General features: G+C 42.8%; 1 protein-coding gene across 3 annotated transcripts in view; it reads left to right on the top strand.

Moving 5' to 3' along the window:
• The window catches only part of ATP10A (ATPase phospholipid transporting 10A (putative)), a 114,170-nt gene that overhangs the window by 39,028 nt on the left and 55,579 nt on the right, over positions 1–19,563 (top strand). For 2 of the 3 annotated variants that reach the window (XM_068681176.1, XM_068681181.1), the window contains exon 2: positions 3,300–3,504. In XM_068681176.1, coding sequence (XP_068537277.1) covers positions 3,300–3,504 — 205 coding nt within the window. Of the gene's footprint in view, positions 1–3,299; positions 3,505–19,563 lie in introns of those variants that run through there. The other variant, XM_068681191.1, reaches the window with a different exon arrangement.

Here is a 19,563-nt window from a genome sequence, read left to right as displayed (position 1 = left end):
CCTTCCTGTGGGGTACGAGGGGCTGGCCTCACGAATTCGGGTGCTGTCTTCCAGCCCTCTTCTGCTAGAACCCCTTGAGCACTTCCACATCACATATCAGGAGATGGCATTCACAAAGCCAAAAGCTTTTGTGGAAGAGTTCCTTGCAGGCAGTGCCTGAAGTGCTGGGACTCTGGAGGACGGGCACTGACCACACCATAGCTAAAGATTCAGGACCAAGCCAGAGGAAATGGCAGGGTCCTGGAGAAATAGACCCAGGTGTCTGTGCTTTAAACACTAATTTATCAGCTGTCTAACTATAAATGGAAAGACAGCAAAGTTTGCTGGTTTAGGACATTAAAGACCAGAGAGACAGGAGGGCCTTTCAGAAGCAGCTACCAGGTAAATGGACAGACAGGACTTGCCAGGAAAAATCGTGCTCACTGCTGGATGAGTAACAAGTACCCACATTACTGCGTTTCGCTGATGTCCTGCTGTAAGAGTGCGTAGTGTCTGTTCTGGTTTCTCTTCTGGGCTTGGTCTCCATGACATAAGTGCCTGCAGGCACAAGGAGCGGGTCTTGGTGATCTCCATTACAGCCCTGTGCTATAAACTGCTGATGTCCTCTAAGCCTGGCTATGGCTGTGAAGAGCTCAGCTAAAGCATCTGCCTAGCTGTTATATTTGCTTTGAAGGTGAGAAGTATAGCAAACCATTTGAAAACAACACTGAACATGTAAAAATGCACATATGCCTCCGCATGGAGAGTGTGTTTAGTTCAGGTTTTTTATCACAACAGGCTGATGCTAAGTAAATCGTTAGAGACATGGAAAGGGTCCCTCCAGAACAATGTCTGGAGGATACACTGAGGCAAAACTGCTCAAATCTCTGAACTTCAAATAAAATTTAAATCAAGCATTCCTGTGTGCCACACCTTACAAACACAAAGAAGGGCGTAAATTTTAAAGGCAGGCTTTCTCTTAAAAGATGCGTGGCATTTCTAACTCTATAACTTCTGGAACTTACCAGTACAATATAACAGCAAGAATAAACATTTAGCAGGTAGTGTAAGGCTTGAATGATAAAGTCCTGTCTCTGCTAGAGTCAATGGGAAAATGGTAGCTATATTAACAGGGTCACTTGGTGTGTTTGTACTGCTTAGAGGTATGAAAGGTGTTTTTAAGCATGCTAGAACATCTGCTCAGAAGAACAGGACAAGCACACTAAAGGAGTGCTCCAAAAGGCCTGAAGTCTGTCTCGTGCACCTAGTATCAAACCTCCAGGTCTGAAGGCTGTACTAAATAGTTGCAGTGACAATTCATGTGTTGCAGTGGGACAATTATGGTTAGGGACTGGGTTAAAGCAGCCGTGGCTGAGGAGGATTAGAAAGTCAGTTTCTTTGTGGGCTGGCAGTTCATCCACTGCAGGCCCCTGTTAGCTGAGAGCTGCATCAAGTCCAGTAATGGGACAAATTATTTTAGTACTGCTGGTGAAATGGGCTCTACCCCACAGTCCCAGTGCATGTGCAGGAGGTCTTATATTGATTTATTGGTGCCACACAGGTGGGAGATGAAGAAATGCCAAAATAGCCATGCTTTTCAAGCAAGTTAAATAAAAAAATGCAGTCCTTGTAGCATAGTATGGGACTCCTTGCTATTTGTAGCCTGATCATACGTCTGCACTGCAACTCTGTACATGCATCTAAACATCACCCAGTCACACAGTTAAATTGAAAAGGATCAAGGCCGTGAGTGAAGTGATTTGGAGTTGCAGGGTGCGGAGCTGACAAGCTCTTCAGATCTGTGACGTGATGACTTGCACTGTGTTACAGCGTGCTGGGTTTCAAAGCAATTCGTACTCCTTAGCAGGAAAAATTAAATGTTGCCTTCACCCTGAGTGTGAAGGGAGTGGGTGATATCTGCAGCTTACCTGCCCTTGTGAGACTATCATGTTTTACACTTTGCTCTTATTAATCATTTTCAGGCTTTATCAAAATAGAAAGCAGAGCCGTTGTTTACATTCCTCTCTGTAAAGTGGATGTTAGGAAAAGGCAGTGAAATTCTGGGAGATAAAGCTTAATATGACTCATACTTCATTGTGCTATCTTTCGTGTTATCATTCAGGGTTTAGGCTAAAGAAGTGAATAAAAGCAAACTAAGTTTCTAATTCCTGTGACCCCGATGAAAGCATGACAAGGATGGCAAGGATGACTAGGTTGGGCATAGCATCACTAACAGGAACTCCAAAGCGACATCATTAGCAGGAGTTCCGTATTTCCTCCTGTTCACAAGTCAATTCACATTACTATTGCAAGTAATGTATTTTTAAATGATATATTTTAAAGACCGTAAAACAACAGCCCCCATCATAATCCCCTGGCTCCAGTGTCAGCGGGAGAGGGCCAGCACTGACAGCAGTGCCACTGCCTGCACCGTGCAAGGCGGAGTGCTCTGACAGCTTGGGAAAGTGTCAGAACAGCAGCTTCCTGTTTTCAGGAGGTATTGTACTATGTTAACATCAGGGCTGTTTTGAGATGCATTTCTTTCAAAAATGCAGCAGAAGAAAGCAATTTACACAAATGCCAAGAAAGCACGCGAGCCTGGCTGTTATAGAACTAAAAACCTGAGTTTTAACTCGAATTAACCAAGCAATCAGCTGTGTCCTTTTCCTCTTGCTCTCAAGAAAAAGTTAAAAAATGAAAAAAAGCAAACTAGTATGACCTATAAAAGTAGACAGGTTTAGTGACTGTGTCTAAATGCACATCGCATGGATCAGTGTTTCAGGTGGGTAAGTTTTTGAAAGGACAAAGAAATTACAACCCAAATAAAAGTTTCAGAGAAGCTAAGCAGAAATTGGCTATGTAACAGATGGCACTATGGCTAATATGAAGATACTGCACAAATATTTAAAAGGAAGAGTCCTTTAAAAGGACAGTGTCCTTTCCCTGTAGAGCAGGTAGGACTGTGTTTTTTCCATGATGTGTCCTTGTAATTCTAGATGTAGTGACAAATATTGGAATTTTCTTTCATTAACAGACTTTATAGTGTCTTTGATCCAAATATCACATTGTACTTGGGGCTTTAAAGAGCATCTGGTTTTCTTAGAGGACTTGGGAACCCTGACCTGGGGCTGAATTGGTGACAAGACACTTCCTGGCAGCCTTCACAAACTTTTGCTGGCATAACTTGAGAGTACCTGAGAACCTTCCAAAGGCACCGTATTCCTGTTACAAATCAAACTGGATTGTATGTGAGGCAATGTAGTCTATACATATATTTTTAATGTATGTTCTATAAATGTCTTCTTTTTTTTTTTTTCCAGGAATGAGAAGAAATATATAAGCAGATACTGGAAAGAAGTGCAAGTTGGAGACTTTGTTCAGCTTCGCTGTAATGAAATTATACCTGCTGATATCTTGCTGCTCTCTTCAAGTGATCCTGATGGGCTGTGCCATATAGAAACTGCTAACCTGGATGGTGAAACTAACTTAAAACAAAGACAGGTGGTGAGGAGGTTCTTAGAGCTGGTAAGTCACCCTTTTTGGCTCTCACTTAAGATAAGAATTTGTTTCAGGTAAGTTAATTGTTCACCAATCTACTTCACACCAGCTAAATCTGCTTGTTGGAGGAGTGCTAATGAGTTGCTGTTATGGTTGTCATTAGAAGACCAGCACTTGCCAGCAGCTGACCTCATAATAGTATCAGAAGTTTTACCATATTTTTTTTCCCTGAATTTGAATAGGAATTATTTGGGGCAATTGTGTGCGGTTGGAAAATGTTGGGGGGTTTTGCTGGCTTCTATTGTGGCTTGATTTTCAAAAACATTTTAACCACCCAATGAGAAGATACTCAAATATAAACAAACTACTTTTCCTGCCTGCAGACCAGATCAGTTTCAGTTAAGAATTTTGCCTAAAACTCTGTGCTGCAGAATCTCTCTCCAGCTCTGAAAGCGTGTAAGATTTAAAGGGGCAGGATGCATGCCTTCTGGAGGTGTGTGTGCTGAAAATCTGTTTTATTGCTCTCTCACTGTACTTATCTCTGCCCAGCAGCACTGTTTTAAAACAAAACAAAATGCAGGAGTTCAGTTGCTGTCAGCAGAATTAGCGGAAATTACCTGAAGGAAATTACTTGATTTAACAATCTTACTGAAATAGTATTTATTTGTATGCGCTCCATTCCCACCTCTCCTGCAAAACTAACCCCAGTTTCCTGTATTTCGCTGTGAAAAAAATAATTATTTTATAGAATTCAGCTACATCTTTTTCCCTCGTAATTCTCATGCGAGAGATTTTGCAAACAATGGGAGCTTCTGCCCTTTACCACTGTCATCAAAAGTTAACTACAGAAGCCTATGGCTCTACTGATGTGTATCAGCATTAATGAAATTGTAGCCCAACCAATAGGATAAAAATCAGTGTGACTTCCAAATAGCAGTTTATGATAGACAGAACCTTTCTGTGAATAGCTCGGAAAAATGTGAGATAAAGACTTGTTTAATTGTAAGTGAATTCCACGTAGAATTTCAACATCACATGTAAGCTACCACCATGACGAGAAGCTTAATGAGCTACAGGCCAAACGTTTCAAAAACTCTGATTGTTCCAAAGAAGCTAATTAAATTGCTTCTTAAAAGTCCTATCCTGTTCCCACTGAGAGGAAATTTCTCCCAGTGGGTAGAGCTCCAGGGAGGTACTCAGATGATGTGTCCCAGTTCTCTGCTAACGCAGACGTCCTACATGACCTGAGGCACATTATGTAGGACAAAAGCTATAGATGGCATATAGGCTACTGAATACAGGGATGCTTTCATTATCATGCGTACAGTTGGAAGATAAGGGCATGGCCCATCTCTCTCTCAAAAGAAAACCAAGGAAGGTACCAGCTGCCCCATTCATCTGCAGCAGATGGCTGGATTTTCATGATCCAAGACCTTCTGACACACAGCAGAAGGTGTTGGTAAATACAGTGAAAGAAAATGATGTATACAAGTACAGAGCATCACAAGAGGATGCCCGAAAGAATCCCTTTTACTTCATTAAGATCCATGGCCTCCCTGACAGCAGCCAGGGTTCAGCACCTGGAGTGTGATTCCTGGGGGGTACCTGTCAACCTTACAAACCCCTGCTCTGGAAGCTGTGACCCCTAAATGTGTGCCTGAGCCATGAGCTGTGAAGTCAATCTGTCACTACCTAGCAAACATAACATGCATTAGTACATCTTCATTAATGATCTGAATGAAGGAGTCAAGTGCACCCTCAGTAAATTTGCAGATAACACAAAACTGGGGGCAGTGGCAAATTCACTGGAGTGTCATGCCACCATCCAAAGAGATCTCAGCAGCCTGGAGAAATGGGCTGACAGGAATCTCATGAAGGTCAGCAAAGGGAAGTGCAAAGTCTGACAGCCAGGAGGAACAATCCCAGCACCAGTACAGGCTGGAGGCCACCCAGCTGGAAGCCAGCTCTGTAGAGCAGGCCCTGGGAGTCCCTAGGGGTCCCGATGCCTGAGTTAAACATGCACAGCGATGCTCCCTCACAGCAAAGGTGGCCCACAGCCTCCTGGGCTGCACGAGGAAGAGTTAGCACCCACAGGTGTAAAGACATGATCCTTCCCCCATACTTTGCTGTGATAGGCCAGCTCTGGGTTCTGTACAACAGATGAAGACATCCTGGACCAACTCCAGGTGATTAAGATAGAGTGGAGCATCTCTCATAAAAGGAAAGGCTTGGGAGAGCTGGGACTGTTCAGCCTGGAGAAGAGGAGTCTTAGGGGGGATCTCATCTGTAAATACCTGAACAGAGGGTATGAAGTGAGCCAGACTCATTTCAGTTGTGCTGAGAGCCAGGACCAGAGGCCCTGGGCACAAACTGGCCCCCAGGAGGCTCCCTCTGAGCACCAGGCAGCACTTCTGTGCTGTGCGGGTGAGGAGCCCTGGCACAGGCTGCCTAGAGAGGCTGTGGGGTCTCCTCCTTGGGGATCTGCTCTGGGTGGCCCTGCTTGAGCAGAGGGTTGGACCAGATGGCAACCAGAGTTCCCTTCCAACCTCAGCTACTCGGTGATTTGGTGATTCTGTAGTACTGATGTAGCAGGAAAACTGGGAAGGGACTATCCCTGCAATCTCATGTTTGTCACACTTGCTGAGGTTTAAGTTGCTGATCTAAACCAGGCAGCTGAAATCCGGATTTTGTACAGTTCGGCAAGACTTCTAACCTTTAGACTGTATGTGTGAGTGGCAGTGTCGTTTCTTCCTCAAACAGATTAAAGTTTATCAGAGATGGCATTGAGCCTCCCTGGGGAAGAAGGCTGGGAGTACCCACCAGCCACACAGCTAGGTTTACATGCCAAACAGCAGAGTCAAGGTATACGTGGCATGGCTTACTCAGCCATCTGTTACTCAATGGCACCTGAGCAGGCATTCTGAGGAAATCAGTTAACTTGTAGGTAGGTGTAGTCAGCTTTGTAGACACCTAACACTCCATTTCCAGCCCATCCTCCTGTATTTTAGTTCCCTGTATTATAACATGATTATGGAACTTTTCCATCCCAGAAGTATGTTCCCAAATACGTGGATAAGTTATTTCTTAAAATAAATTTTAGATCACAGAATGCCTGCCTAGGGTAGCAGTAGGGTCCGTAGTAATTTGTCAGGGGTTAAACTAGCATCAGTGACAGAAAGCTCATTCATTTCAGTGAAAGAAGGACTGGAAAAAGTATTCAAGTATCTCAAGTATTGAAAGAGAGCTTGTAAGAAAACCACACGTGACTAACACCCCTCTCCTAAAATAGCTGAGCAAGCAGGAAATATCCAAGCCCAGGTTCCTGTGTCAATTAGCTTGCAGGCAAAGTGCGCACCTGCAAGTTCTGAGTCCTCAGTGGCTGCAGCATCACAGAGCCTCTCTGTAACTGTGCCGTGTAAGTCATCCAGAAGAATAGTTGCCATCCTCATTAAAGTCATGGCTAAAACCTGTCTGAGCACACTGTTAATTCATGCACCAGTGTTACATTCCTCACCTGATACTAGTAGTGGTGGGCTCTTACTGGTTCTTGAAGGTGTTGCCCTACTGAGAGTCATGCAGTGGGATAGAGGGAGCTGGTTGGGAAATATTGGATGAACATGAGGCCCACTGCCACGTGGCATGGAATAGCAACATGATAGCAACGATTTGGAGTGAAGCTCAGTTCCCATCTGGGTATGTCTGAGTCACCACAACTGGAGAGGGCTTATTGTTAGATCTCATAAAGGACTTTGGAAGACCAACTTTTTCTTGTACCAAATGCTGACCATCCTTTTACCAAACCTCAGCAAAGCTCCTTCATAAATCTTTACTACGACCTGCATCCCAAGCTACTCACGTGTCGGATGAGAATGCTTCTTTATATTTTTTTATTAACATTTTACACAACAGAATAACTTGGTTATGCTTGTAGCTCTTTGGTTCTGTCTCATTCTACAGCCTTGTTGTTCAAGCAGGAAAACAAACAAATAGATTATGTAGTCCTGACCCTCTCTTTCCCACACTGCTGAAGTCGTCCCCCACCCTCCTTACAGAATGACGTGCCTGGTCATGTGGCTTATCATGGGACAAGAAACAAAGATTTTTTGGAAGCTTCTTCTTAAAATATCAGCTGCCCATAGCAGTCTTTGAATAATGTCTCTGTAGCAGTATCTCAAACCTTTAAAAGAAGCTGTGTTACAAAGCTTGGCATTTCTGCGTTTCTTATATGAACTAACTGATGGCTTCTGAGCACGTGCCTGTGAAGTAGGTCAGTAAAGGATAGCTATTTCTATACCCACAGCTCTACTGGGCATGGGAAAGGAGTGGGGGCAGAGGCAGGAATAGTAGTTTTAAGCCACTTTTATGGCTTCCTACTTCTGTCGCTGCCCTGTGCCCACCCATGCAATTTACAGTCCCACAGGTCTACTGCAGGCTGTTTTCCAGCCAGCTCCATTATCCGTATGGGCTCGCTGAAGTGTGGTGTGCTCCGAGCAGTCCTCCTGCAGCCACAGCAGGCTCTCCAGTCCCCCCTTTGAGAAGACAGAAAGCCCAGAGCTGTCACTTTGGGCAGCAATGTCCTCTAGAGCAGCCGCTGTTCAGCCACCATGGTCTGAAGTGTCGCTTTGTGTCTTATTTCAGCATCAACAGCATATAAGGTCTGTAGTCACAGTGGCTGTAACAGGTCTTACTGTTTCCCTCTTCCAAACCTTTATTCAAAAAAAGCACCATCCTGATCTCTTTTTGGCCTGACCCTTGACGCAGCAATGAGCACTTACAGAAGCAGTTGTGTATCCTTGTCTCCAGTGTTTTGCAGACATTATTACGCTCTAAACATATGCTCAGAAGATCCAAGATCAGCATTTGTGGGCTTGGATCAGACCTCTCCACTTGTGAATTCCAAGAAACTGTTTTCCTTTACAGTGCAAGTGACCAGAAATACCGCTTATTTTAGTGCTGCTTTGATTCGTCTGAGTAATTTATAGTACACCGGGAACATATTGCTTGTTAGCTTTGTGTTTGTTAACGAATGTGATCTGTCTGACACAAAACTGTGCTTTCTGTACACGATTCTGCATCCTATCAATAGGCAAGCTGTGAAAAGCCGTCGATATATTCATTCCTCAGTGGCTTCTATGTCTGACAATTCCAGTTAGAGGGTGTACGTCGTTGGACACTCAAGACAGTCAGTCTTGCAAGTAACGAAATTATGCAGTGAGTAGGTTAGAAATAGGAGATTTTTCATTTTTTTCCTCCAAGATTTTAAATACTTCGGTCTTGTTATCCAGATACTATAGTGACAGGGTGCGTTGGGAATGTTTAAAATAGTCAAAAATGGATTTCTGCACGCTCTGCCTTTCAAGTCAAAAGGATAGGAGACTGTCATCACACCCAAGCACAGATCAGCTCTGTGTGTGCAGTGTGACACTGGAGAAAGTACTTCACTGAATCCCCCTGTGGCTGATCTAATGGTGTTAGCCATGGCCAGTAAGCATCTCTTGGAAAAAAACAAGTGTTTCTTGGTATTGCACCAGTTTCCATCTAATTTCTAACCCACCCTCGCTGCTGTCTAGTCACAGCAGCCATTTCTGGCGCGCAGGATCTAATAGGAGACACATTATGAAAGAAGAATCAATGTGTTTTCTGTATGACTCTCCGGGTTGCTTTGCCACCACACCCTGCATAATTGCGTGTGGAATGTTTTACATGCATGTGAAACATTTTGTCAGCCGCTCTTCACGGAGTGGATAAGCAGATACAGCTTTGGCTGCAAAAGCTCAAAACTCCCTTTCAGGTCTCATAAACTTGATTTAGGATATTTTGATAGTATGAATCTAGACTCATGAAAAACATTTACATTTTCTCGCTGCCTTGTAGTACGAAACAAACAAAATACTCCACTGTTTTCACTCAGTATGCCTTTCAACAAAGTCCACAAAGACTCACTGTGGATCCTGGAGCAGCTTATGGTTTATTAACCACTGGCCATGTCCTGGATGTTTATGTGGAAAGCTTCAGGTCAGCTGAAAGCTAGGTTAAATCTAGCAGCTGCCATCCCATTTGAGAAGGCACATGTATCCTTCTGAGATCTGCTGGGAGTAGGAGATAGATTTGTTTTCTCTCTTTTTCTCGTAAGAGTAGACCTTTGTTCAAAACAGACTTGTACTAGCATGATTAAACAGGTTTAGATAGGCCTTGCAAATGACTTTGTGGCTGCTTATTTATTTTGTCTAAAAAGCACATTTGATTATGGTGTCTGCCTGTTTGGAGGGTTAATTTGCATGCAGACTAGCACCAAAATAACTCATCAGGCTGATTTACTTGCAAGTCAGTATGTGAACCCTTCTGGAATATGTATAAACTCAGAGCCTATGCTTGCTGCAAGCATATTTGCTCTTTTATCCCGGCCTGGAAGCTGGGCTGCATTTACAGCTCTAGCTTTCATCCAGCCCTGCCTGCTGCTGCACAGTGGAGGAAGCATCCTGGATACTGCTGGACGTAGAGAAGCAGTACCACAGCTCCCTGTTCCAAGCATTAGGTCATTTATATGCCTCTTTCTTTCCCTGTAAGCCCTAGGCAGAAACTGGTCCAGAAGAGAAGATGAGACTGCTTTCTAGAAGGGCTGCACTCTAAGTCTGGCTGTGTAGGCATTTGTAGGCTGCACTATCAATGAGATACTTTGAGAAGGGCACAAAAACAGCTTGCAGGGCAGCCCGGTGTCTCAGTGTGGATGTTCCTTTTGCATTCAAGCTCTCTTTCTTTCAAACTTTATCCTAGAAAATAAAATAAATAAAAAAAAATGAAAGAGGGGAAGGGAAGGGAAGGGAAGGGAAGGGAAGGGAAGGGAAGGGAAGGGAAGGGAAGGGAAGGGAAGGGAAGGGAAGGGAAGGGAAGGGAAGGGAAGGGAAGGGAAGGGAAGGGAAGGGAAGGGAAGGGAAGGGAAGGGAAGGGAAGGGAAGGGAAGGGAAGGGAAGGGAAGGGAAGGGAAGGGAAGGGAAGGGAAGGGAAGGGAAGGGAAGGGAAGGGAAGGGAAGGGAAGGGAAGGGAGCAATTTCTGAGTTTTGATTTAGACTAAAAGAAGTTAAGATTTCTCACGTAGCCATCTGTGTTAGTTAAGCTAAGCCAGTCTGTAAGAACAGGTGAAGTTAAAACAGCAGCCTTCCCAGACAAACTAGTTTTCAACTTGCTGATACAAGCTCATTGCCTCAAAGATTCTGATTGAATCTTCTAAATCAACACAAGAATGGGCATAGTTATATCCTCCTTGTCACAACTTGTCCCAGTAATAAACTTGCACTGTCATCACAGGATCATAGAATCACAGAATGGTTTGGGTTGGAAGGGACCTTAAAGATCATCTAATTTCAACACCCTGCCATGAGCAGAGACACCTCCCACCAGACCAGGTTGCCCAAAGCCCCATCCAGCCTGGCCTTGAACACTTCCAGGGATGGGGCAGCCACAGCTTCTCTGAGCAATCTGTTCCAGCACCTTACCACCCTGTGAATAAAGAATTTCTTCCCAATGTCTAATCTAAACCTTCATTTTTTAAGTTTAAAGCCGCTACCTCTTGTCCTATCACTATATTCTCTATCAAAAAGTCCCTCCCCAGCTTCCCTATAGGCTCACTTTGGGTACTGGAAGGCCTCTAAAAGGTCTCCTAGGGACCAACTCTTCTCCAAGCTGAACTACCCCAGCTCCCTCAGCCTGTCTTCATGGGAGAGGTGCTCAAGACCTTTGACCATCCTTGTGGCCCTCCTCTGGACTCACTCTTAACAGCTCTATGTCCATGTTTTGCTGGGGCTCCAGACCTGAATGCAGTGCTCCAAGTGAGGTGTCACAAGAAAAAAGTAGAGAAGGGCAATCCCCTCCTTCACCCTGCTGACCACGCTTCTTTTGATGCAGCCCAGGATACGGTTTGCTTTCTAAGCTGCAAGCACAAATTGCTGGCTCGTAGTCAGCCTTTTCTCCACCAGAACTTGCAAGTCCTTCTCTGTAGTCTCCATCCAGTTGTCGTCCAGCCTGTATTTGTGCTTGGTATTGCCCCGGCCCAGGTGCAGGACCTTGCACTTGGCCTTGTTGAACCTCGTGACATTCGCACAGGCCCACCTCTCAGGCCTGTCCAGGTCCCTCTGGATGGCAGCCCTTCCCTCCAGTTTGTTGACTGCACCACACAGCTGGGTGTCATCGGCAAATGTGCTGAGGGTGCACTCAATCCTACTGTGCATTGTCACTGATAAAGACATTAAATAATACCAGTCCCAGTACAGACCCTTGAAGGACACAACTCATCACTGGTCTCCACCAGGACATCGAGCCATTGACCACAACTCTGCGAATGTCACCATCCAGCCAATTCCTTATCCACTGAGTGGTCCCACTTAGGTAAGTGGGAACAGTACTCTGTTATAATCACGTAAATGAGGACTAATCAGCATACTCAGTCACATTTAGACTGCAAGTACTTTTAAAGGGTAGAATCAGGCCACAAGAACAGTGAATGTATTTCTAGCATCTTTTGGGGATTATCCCTTGTGCCTTGCTTTATTTGTGGTATTTTGGAAAGGTTTACAAGTTCAGGAAAACTGACTTGAAAATTCCAGATATACACATGTTAAAACAGAAGATTAGTGCTCCGTCCCACACACATTGCCAAAATTAGATTTCCCTCAGGGAAAAAAAAAAAGAGTTTTTTAAAAAATAACTAAGCAAACAAAATAAAATAATGTGTTTTTTTTTTTTCCTATGCACTACCAGTATATTAAATTAAAAGCTATTTGCTTACATTTTAGCTGAGGGTTTTAGTGAAACTAACCTTGTAAGAAGACCTGTGTTTGTCACTGCAAAACACTTGCATGTCAAACCCCACGAAGACCTTTGTTAGAGGTCACACTCTGAACGTTCAGTACATTTCTTTGATGGAGGTTGAATCACTATGAAAAACACTACATCTATACTGTTGTATCTTTTTTTGGATAGCACCATGTTCAGAGATGACTCGTGTAGAAACCATGACCATCACTAGTTAAAGAGGAAGCGACTACCATCTCTCCAACGAAGAAAACAGGCATGTAACAGCTGCTTGCAGAATGTCCTGTTGCAGAGCAGGATCCGAGTCAGTGCTTTGGCAAACTCTTGTGCTCTCCAAGAGTCCTAGAGGGCTGCTGAGCACAGTTTTTCACTCCACTACTGGCCGTGGCATTTAGTCAGCAGCCTCACACTGGGAGGTGAGGGATGCAAATAAAAAACTAAAGAATGATGGTTCACTTCCCGCTCAGCCAGTTTCGATCAAGGTTGCCATCTCTTTCTGGTTTCCATCATGCAGGTGTCCAGGCCACAAGTTTGATTGTCAAGAAAGATTAATCAGAGGGACAAAAAATTTGAGTAACTGTGAGACAAAATTTTCGATATCTCGATCTAAGCATTGGGGATGAAAGGTAGGGTAAAGATCCTGATTCGGAAAGGTGCTGAGTAGTTGATTTTTACCACTGATGTTAGTTGTTAATGCTTTTGTGTTCACGTATGGGTTAAAGGGGCTGGAGTGGTGAATCTAAGTTTGCATGCCCTGGCTGCGAGGGACCTCCCATCCCCAGGGTAAGACTTCCTGCACCAGTGGAACAGTGTTGAAGCTGCATAAGGAACTGTATTATGTCAGTGCTTGTGCTGCAACTGATCTCTAGAGGGGCGGAAGATTTAATTCTCTGTATGGCTAGTCCAGCATCTCCTCATTCTGCTGTTTCTCTGAAAAAAAATATTAAAAAAGATAGGAATATTTCAGGTCTGTAGAGAACAAAATGCTGCTTCCTTTCTAGAGAGAAGTAAGCATTTACACGTAAAGCAATTTAAGAAGAGGTTTTCCCATTAAAGTCATCTTTTTGTATTGGTTTGTCATGACTTTTCTGATCTCCTGGCCTAAATCAGTTTTACTAAGCAAAAACTCGAACTGCTTATTCCTTCACCATACATTGGCCTCTCTGCTGGGAATGGGACATACCTGGAAACTGTTCTCAGAAATTAGATTTTGTAATATAATGCTGAGAACTTCTGATTTTAGGGCCAGGATCTTTGAACTGGAAGCACATCATAATGTGCTTGTCTCTCACTATCCCAGCTGCGGTATCAAAAGCAGGAGGGTTGACAGCATTATGCCATGAGTACCTGCAGCAAGGATGGTATGGTGTCAAGTTCCTTTAGAAGCACTGAGGTGGGGAAAGGGTCTGCTTTTCTGACAGAAAAGGCAGAGGAACATAATGAGGAAGTCCTGCCCTTATCTCAGCATCTGGGAAGTAAGCCTAATCCCACTTCTCTTTTCTCCACCTGCTACCCTCCAAGTCTACCTTCAGTTTTAGTACTGATAAGGCCACAGAGAGCTGTAGAAATTTGCATTAAAATGTTATTTACATGGGAAGTGGCTGGCTGTATGTCTCAGAACTGTTATTTCAAGAAATTCATGACAATTTCCATTCATTGGTTATACTCAGGCTCATATTTTCAGGGTCTGTTATGATTCTGTGGTGGTCATTCACTTTTTATATGTGTATATGCCTGTGAGAAAGCTACGAATGTCTTGTAGTTTCATGACTTAAGATGGTACTGTTCTCTGTGAAGAACTATAGTGCTTATGCTCCCATTTGGTTTTGAATTAAAAGCATCAGTAGTGCATGGAGATTTATGGACAGCAGCCTAATTCAGTGTTGTTAATGACACAGTAACAGACTGGTTTATGACACAGTAACAGACTGGTTTATATCAAAGCAGGGAGCACTTACCCTTTTGTCGTCTAGGAGGAAGAGATTTTGGTGTTTACCCTACAGTGAGGTTAGAAAGCAAATATAATTTGTCATGAGCTTTACCAGCCTCTACTTAACTTTAACAAACTTACTTGCTTCTTATATTTTTGCCCTGACTTTACTAAGCAGCATATTCAAAACCATGTCTCAGATGGCTAACCATACTCATGCACCTGTATAGCAGTGTGACCTGTATGGCCAAGACCACAGGAATATGACTTACAGACTGTTGAAGTGCAACAGGAAGGGATAAAAATGGCTTTGTCCTGCTATTAACTAGGCAGAGGTGGGTTGTGTCAGCTATTAAACAACAAAAAGGCATATAGAGTCAGTGGAATTAATTTGTGCATGCCAAAGCATGAGGACCTGAACCGTAATACCCATCTGATAAATGTTTGTCCCCCTCAGATCGTTTCCCAGCTCTTCTGTCCTGTTTTGTAGCTGTCAAGGCCATCATGAATTTCTTTTCATAAAGCCTGTGCAGTCAGGTGGTATGTAAAAAAAATTCACACCTTGAATTCTTTGAGTTTGACCTTCGCTTCTGGAGTCTTTAGTGTATTGATTGAAAAGGAATTTGATCAATGGCATGGATAACAGATGAGAACAGACGGACCAGGCAGCAAAGCTCTTGCCCAAAGTGCTCTCAATGCTACATCTGTGTTGGGAGCATTATGAGAGTAAGCAAGGGATGATGGCTGTGGTTACAAGACACAATTCCAAGCGCAGACTGTATGCCAGTGTCCAGCCTGGGGACATGCTACTTGGGTATATAACCTCACACTAGAGACACTCAGGGAAAGGCTGACAAAACTGTAGCAGTGCTGATATGAATGCTGCTCTGTAATACTTGGAATTAAACGTCTGTTTTCATTAGGATTGCTTTTTTCCCTCCATGCTCTCAGCTGACTGGTAAGGACTGGAATCTCTCTGCTACTTGTATGCTACAGATTTCCCCTCAAATCTTTTTTAAACGTAATGTGTATAGCTCCTTTTGTCATGGTTTTCTGTCTTAAGGGTGAGACAGACACATCAGGCCTTGGTGCATGGGACAGCATCTGGACACTGCAGCCTCTCCTGTTGGGTTTTCCGGCTCATAAGGAAAAGCCTTCATTACCAGCCACGCTCAGTCTCCTATGACTATGACTCCTATGGACTCTGGTGATCTTTTTTTATTTGTGAAATGATGTAAGAGAGATGCTTGGCACTTCCCTCGTCTTGTTTAAGGGTCTTAGTCCTTCCTACTCCCGTTTCTGCTGGCAGAACTTCATCCCACAAGAAGCTGGACTGGCCAACTGCCCAGCGTGAGAGCACGAGTAGGCCAAGGTATAATTGGAAGCTGACCTGAGCTGTGTGGTGTTCCTAAATGAAAATGACCATGCAATGCTTCTGCCACTAATCAAGTGAAATTTCTTCCAGCACTTATGAAACTTAGCAGAAAGATTGCTGGAAATATCTCCAGAAAGGGGAAAGTCCCGGCGAGTGGGGAGTGTGCCACAGTCTGTGGAAACGGAGAGAAGCCTCCGGAGGAGCAATGCAGGTTGTGTGCAGAGTTTTGTAAGCCCTTAAGAGGCTTGGTCTGTGGTTGAGTTTAAGGGCTGAGCTAATGCTGAGGTTGGTTCATCCAAACTACGAACCCATTCATTTACTTCAGTGGCTGGCTTTTGAGACAGCCAGATACCACTTTCTTAACTGTCCAGGTCTGGATCCATCCTTCAACCATGACGTACTCTGTTTCCTTACTTCTCCCCAGCACTGCTGTGTTCACTGAACTGATTCATTCACATCGCTGTAATTTTCAGTGCACTGCTTGCTGTCATCCTCAGAGATACTGGAACTTGCATGTTTGTATTTTCAGCATTAACATTTCTTTTGGTACTGTTGTCTCATGACTGCCTAAAAGCAGCTTCTTCAGCTGTCTGTCGTAGAATTATTGAGGTCCTCATAGGCTTTACCAACAACACATTTCTCTTCCTGCAGGTTGACTATTGTGCTGTTCCCTCATACCGTTTTCTACAAAAGGGAAAACTTTTACTTAGTTCAGTGGGAGGAAGATCAGCCCCCTAACGTGTAGTTGGCTTGCTCAGCTGTTCCGATGTTTCTAAATACTGGACATCTCTGTTCCATTTAAACAAACAGTACTGAAAAAAATCCAATTATAGTAGTAGTTGTCAGTGTGGAAAACAAAGCTATTAAATTCTGATGTACAGCTGGATCTGTTTAGTTCCTAAATAGCATAGATCAGACTGTTTCTTCCTTTTCTTGTGAATTAGTGGCACAAATAAATTCTGCCAGAGACTAATGCAGTTTAGACATGAAAACGTTTCACTGTTTCAGCGTATAAACAGTCTGCATGCTTTGGATACATAAAATCAATATGTAATTCCGGTTGCACATTAATAAAAGGTCAGATTAATTTTATGGGGTAAATGCGGGGTACTGCTATATAAAGCAATAATAGGATGGACCAATGCATTAGGGGGATACGTTCTTATTGCACTTAAGAGCTTTTAAATTGGAAATCTGTTTTTTTGGCTGAGGCAGATTTCTGTCTATTAAATATTTCCTCTGAGTTGCGCCCATGACTCCATTTCTCCCCTTTTGTTTCCTCCAGACATACGCGCCAAAACAAATCCCAGAGCCCTTATCCAGCAATTGTACTGCAAGGAGAAGTCTGGATAAGATCCCCACCATAGCCAATAAACAGAATATGATAAATCGGGTAAATGTCGCTGTCATCCAAGGGCATCCTGGTGTGCTCATGCTGTCCTACTGGAAGGAAGGACTGCGCATCAAACTCTGGTTTCTGCAGCAGCAAAGTAGGGCAGAGGAATAAAGGAAAACATTTAATAACTATGCATTATTAATACCACTAGCAGACCATTAAATCACCCATACAACACACATTTAATGAAGGGGAATATGTTGTTTGAACGCTGTGTAATTGTCGAACTAACTCATTTGGCAGAGCAGCATGTTTTGCGTCTTGAACTGACAGTTTCGTGAGGTTGCCAGCAGAGCTGGGAAGGTTGGCATTTCACTGTAGAGATTGAGAATGATCTCAGAGCCCTGAAGTCATGTTGGAGAGAGCTAAATTCGGTTGCCTTTTTTGTGACAGATCCCTATAGTCACTTGATTTGCCTACCTATTGGTTTCCCACTCTGTAGAAGAGGTCTTGTAACATCATCTTCCCCTCAACATTTTGCCTTGGTAGAATAAAAACTTTCCATAGGGTGGTATATCAGCAGTCACCAGAGACATAAGGGACAGTGGTTTGTTTTAAAGAAAATTTTAAAGAAAACACATTTCCTTTTTCTCTTTCCATTATGTTTTGCACTCCTTTGTACCTTTGTGTTTCCCGAAGAGACACGGCCCTATTATTGTGGACCTATGTTATTGTTTTAAATGGAACTCCTTATCAGGTTTAATAGGTTTCAGTAGAGCATTGTTAAATCCTACACAAAACCTTTTACATCTGCAATTTAAATGAACTTTAATTTGAAATTCAGCTTTGAAGGAACCATTATTTAGCAGATTTTTGCAATCTTACTAAGTTTGCTTGCATATGGAAAACAAGCCTTCCCATTGCTATATTTAGAGTAGGAATGAATTTCCCATATTTTTAAGAAATTGGAAGGACTAAGATGTATAGGTAGGGTACTCAACATTTTCCTAGTAAGAAGACTTGTGAAGAAATGAAATACATTCTGTGGAATCCCTGAGTACATAAAATACCTAATATAAGTATCACTGAGTGTCCTTTCGACAAGTTTCAACCTTTCAGAAATACTTATGAGTTCCTAAAATGTCAGCACTTTTTCAGAGGCAGGCAGTGAACTAAGGCTACTTTGGCAAAGTCAAAATGTGAAGTCAGGTATTTGAGGAAAGTCAGTTTCTTCTTATTGAATTAAATCGCCTTTTTTTCTCTTTCCTTTTTTTTTCTCTTTTTTTTTTTTTCTTTTTTTTTTTTCTTTTTTTTTTTTCTTTTTTTTTTTTTCTTTTTTTTTTTTCCATTTTGATATGCCACAATACAGCAGAAGAGCTAAGCAAGAAGTGGTCTTCACTCAAGTGATGTATCTTGTCCATCATTTCATTCTGCAGAAACCTTCAGGTTTTCTGTTTTTAAAATGATATTGCCAAGAAAGAATTCTTACTTCTGCTGCAAAGTGGATAATATTTAGTCACCAAAAGCTTCTGAATACAGGATATATGCAACCACAATATGGGGATGGATATGCACGAATGTTTCTGTGCATTTGTGGCTGACAAAATAATGTATTTCTTCTTGATTTCTGTATTTCTGAAACTTTGAAACCATATGGGAATAAATGATTGAAGTTATTGTGATTTACATGCATAAAAAGAATTGTGTTGTATCATGATAGTCACAGCAACAGTTTACTGGGTTCAAGACCATGCATCACTGGATGAGGCATGCCACCAGTTTCATCTCCTCATTCTCTGTGTCCAGACCTGTATTCATTTAGTTTTTCAGACAGCATTTAACAGCCATCCATCTGTTCCCTACGTTCTCTAGAGTAAAGGCATACTGACACATTTTTCTGTTTCCTGTTTCAAGTAACTTGCATATTCTTGGTATGCAGGTAGTATTAAAGCTTGGACCCCTGTTGGAGAGTGACAATGTTGTCATACCATGACGGTGATGTGAAATGTGAACCCAGCAGGAGGAACAGCATCAGTCTTTTCAGAAAACAAAACCAGCAGAAAACTAAATTGGAGCCTTTACAAAGGATGCTTACATCTGTGTTTGCTGTATCAAAAAAGCAGGAGGAATACCTAACATTTGGAAAAGAATGAAGTTACTCATTTTTTCAGTCTGCAAGTGCTCAGACAGTGTGAATAGGATGGGTAGAGAGTTAGTTATACACTGGTCCCATTTCCTGAAAAGAAAGGGAAGCAAGGGTTCAGCTCCCTTTTTAGTTTCATGGAAGACAAATCTGCATTTCTTGGCTCCTAAATACCATCCATCTCTCATACTGTAGCTCTTTCACAGTTTCTAAGAGAATTTAAGGTTGATTGGACTGGAGGGAATATGATTGCGTGCAACCCTTGAGCATTAATGCAGGAGTAAAAACTTTGGAGTTCTGGTTGTTGTTTCTTTTTTCGTTAGAGTATTTGCATGTGCTTGACTTTGCTTAGGCTTTGATGTACATGGTGCTCATACAGGCTTTTTTCAAGGTTGGCACTCACGGAGATTAGTATAAACATTTCTGGCCCTTCTTTCAGACTTCTTAGTTCTCCAGTGACCTTCATGTATCCTTTCAAGCACAATTTTCTATGA

The sequence above is a fragment of the Anas acuta genome, chromosome 1 (assembly GCF_963932015.1).
Source record: "Anas acuta chromosome 1, bAnaAcu1.1, whole genome shotgun sequence".
Taxonomy (NCBI): Eukaryota; Metazoa; Chordata; class Aves; order Anseriformes; family Anatidae; genus Anas; species Anas acuta.
This window is presented reverse-complemented; position numbering and strand designations above follow the sequence as displayed.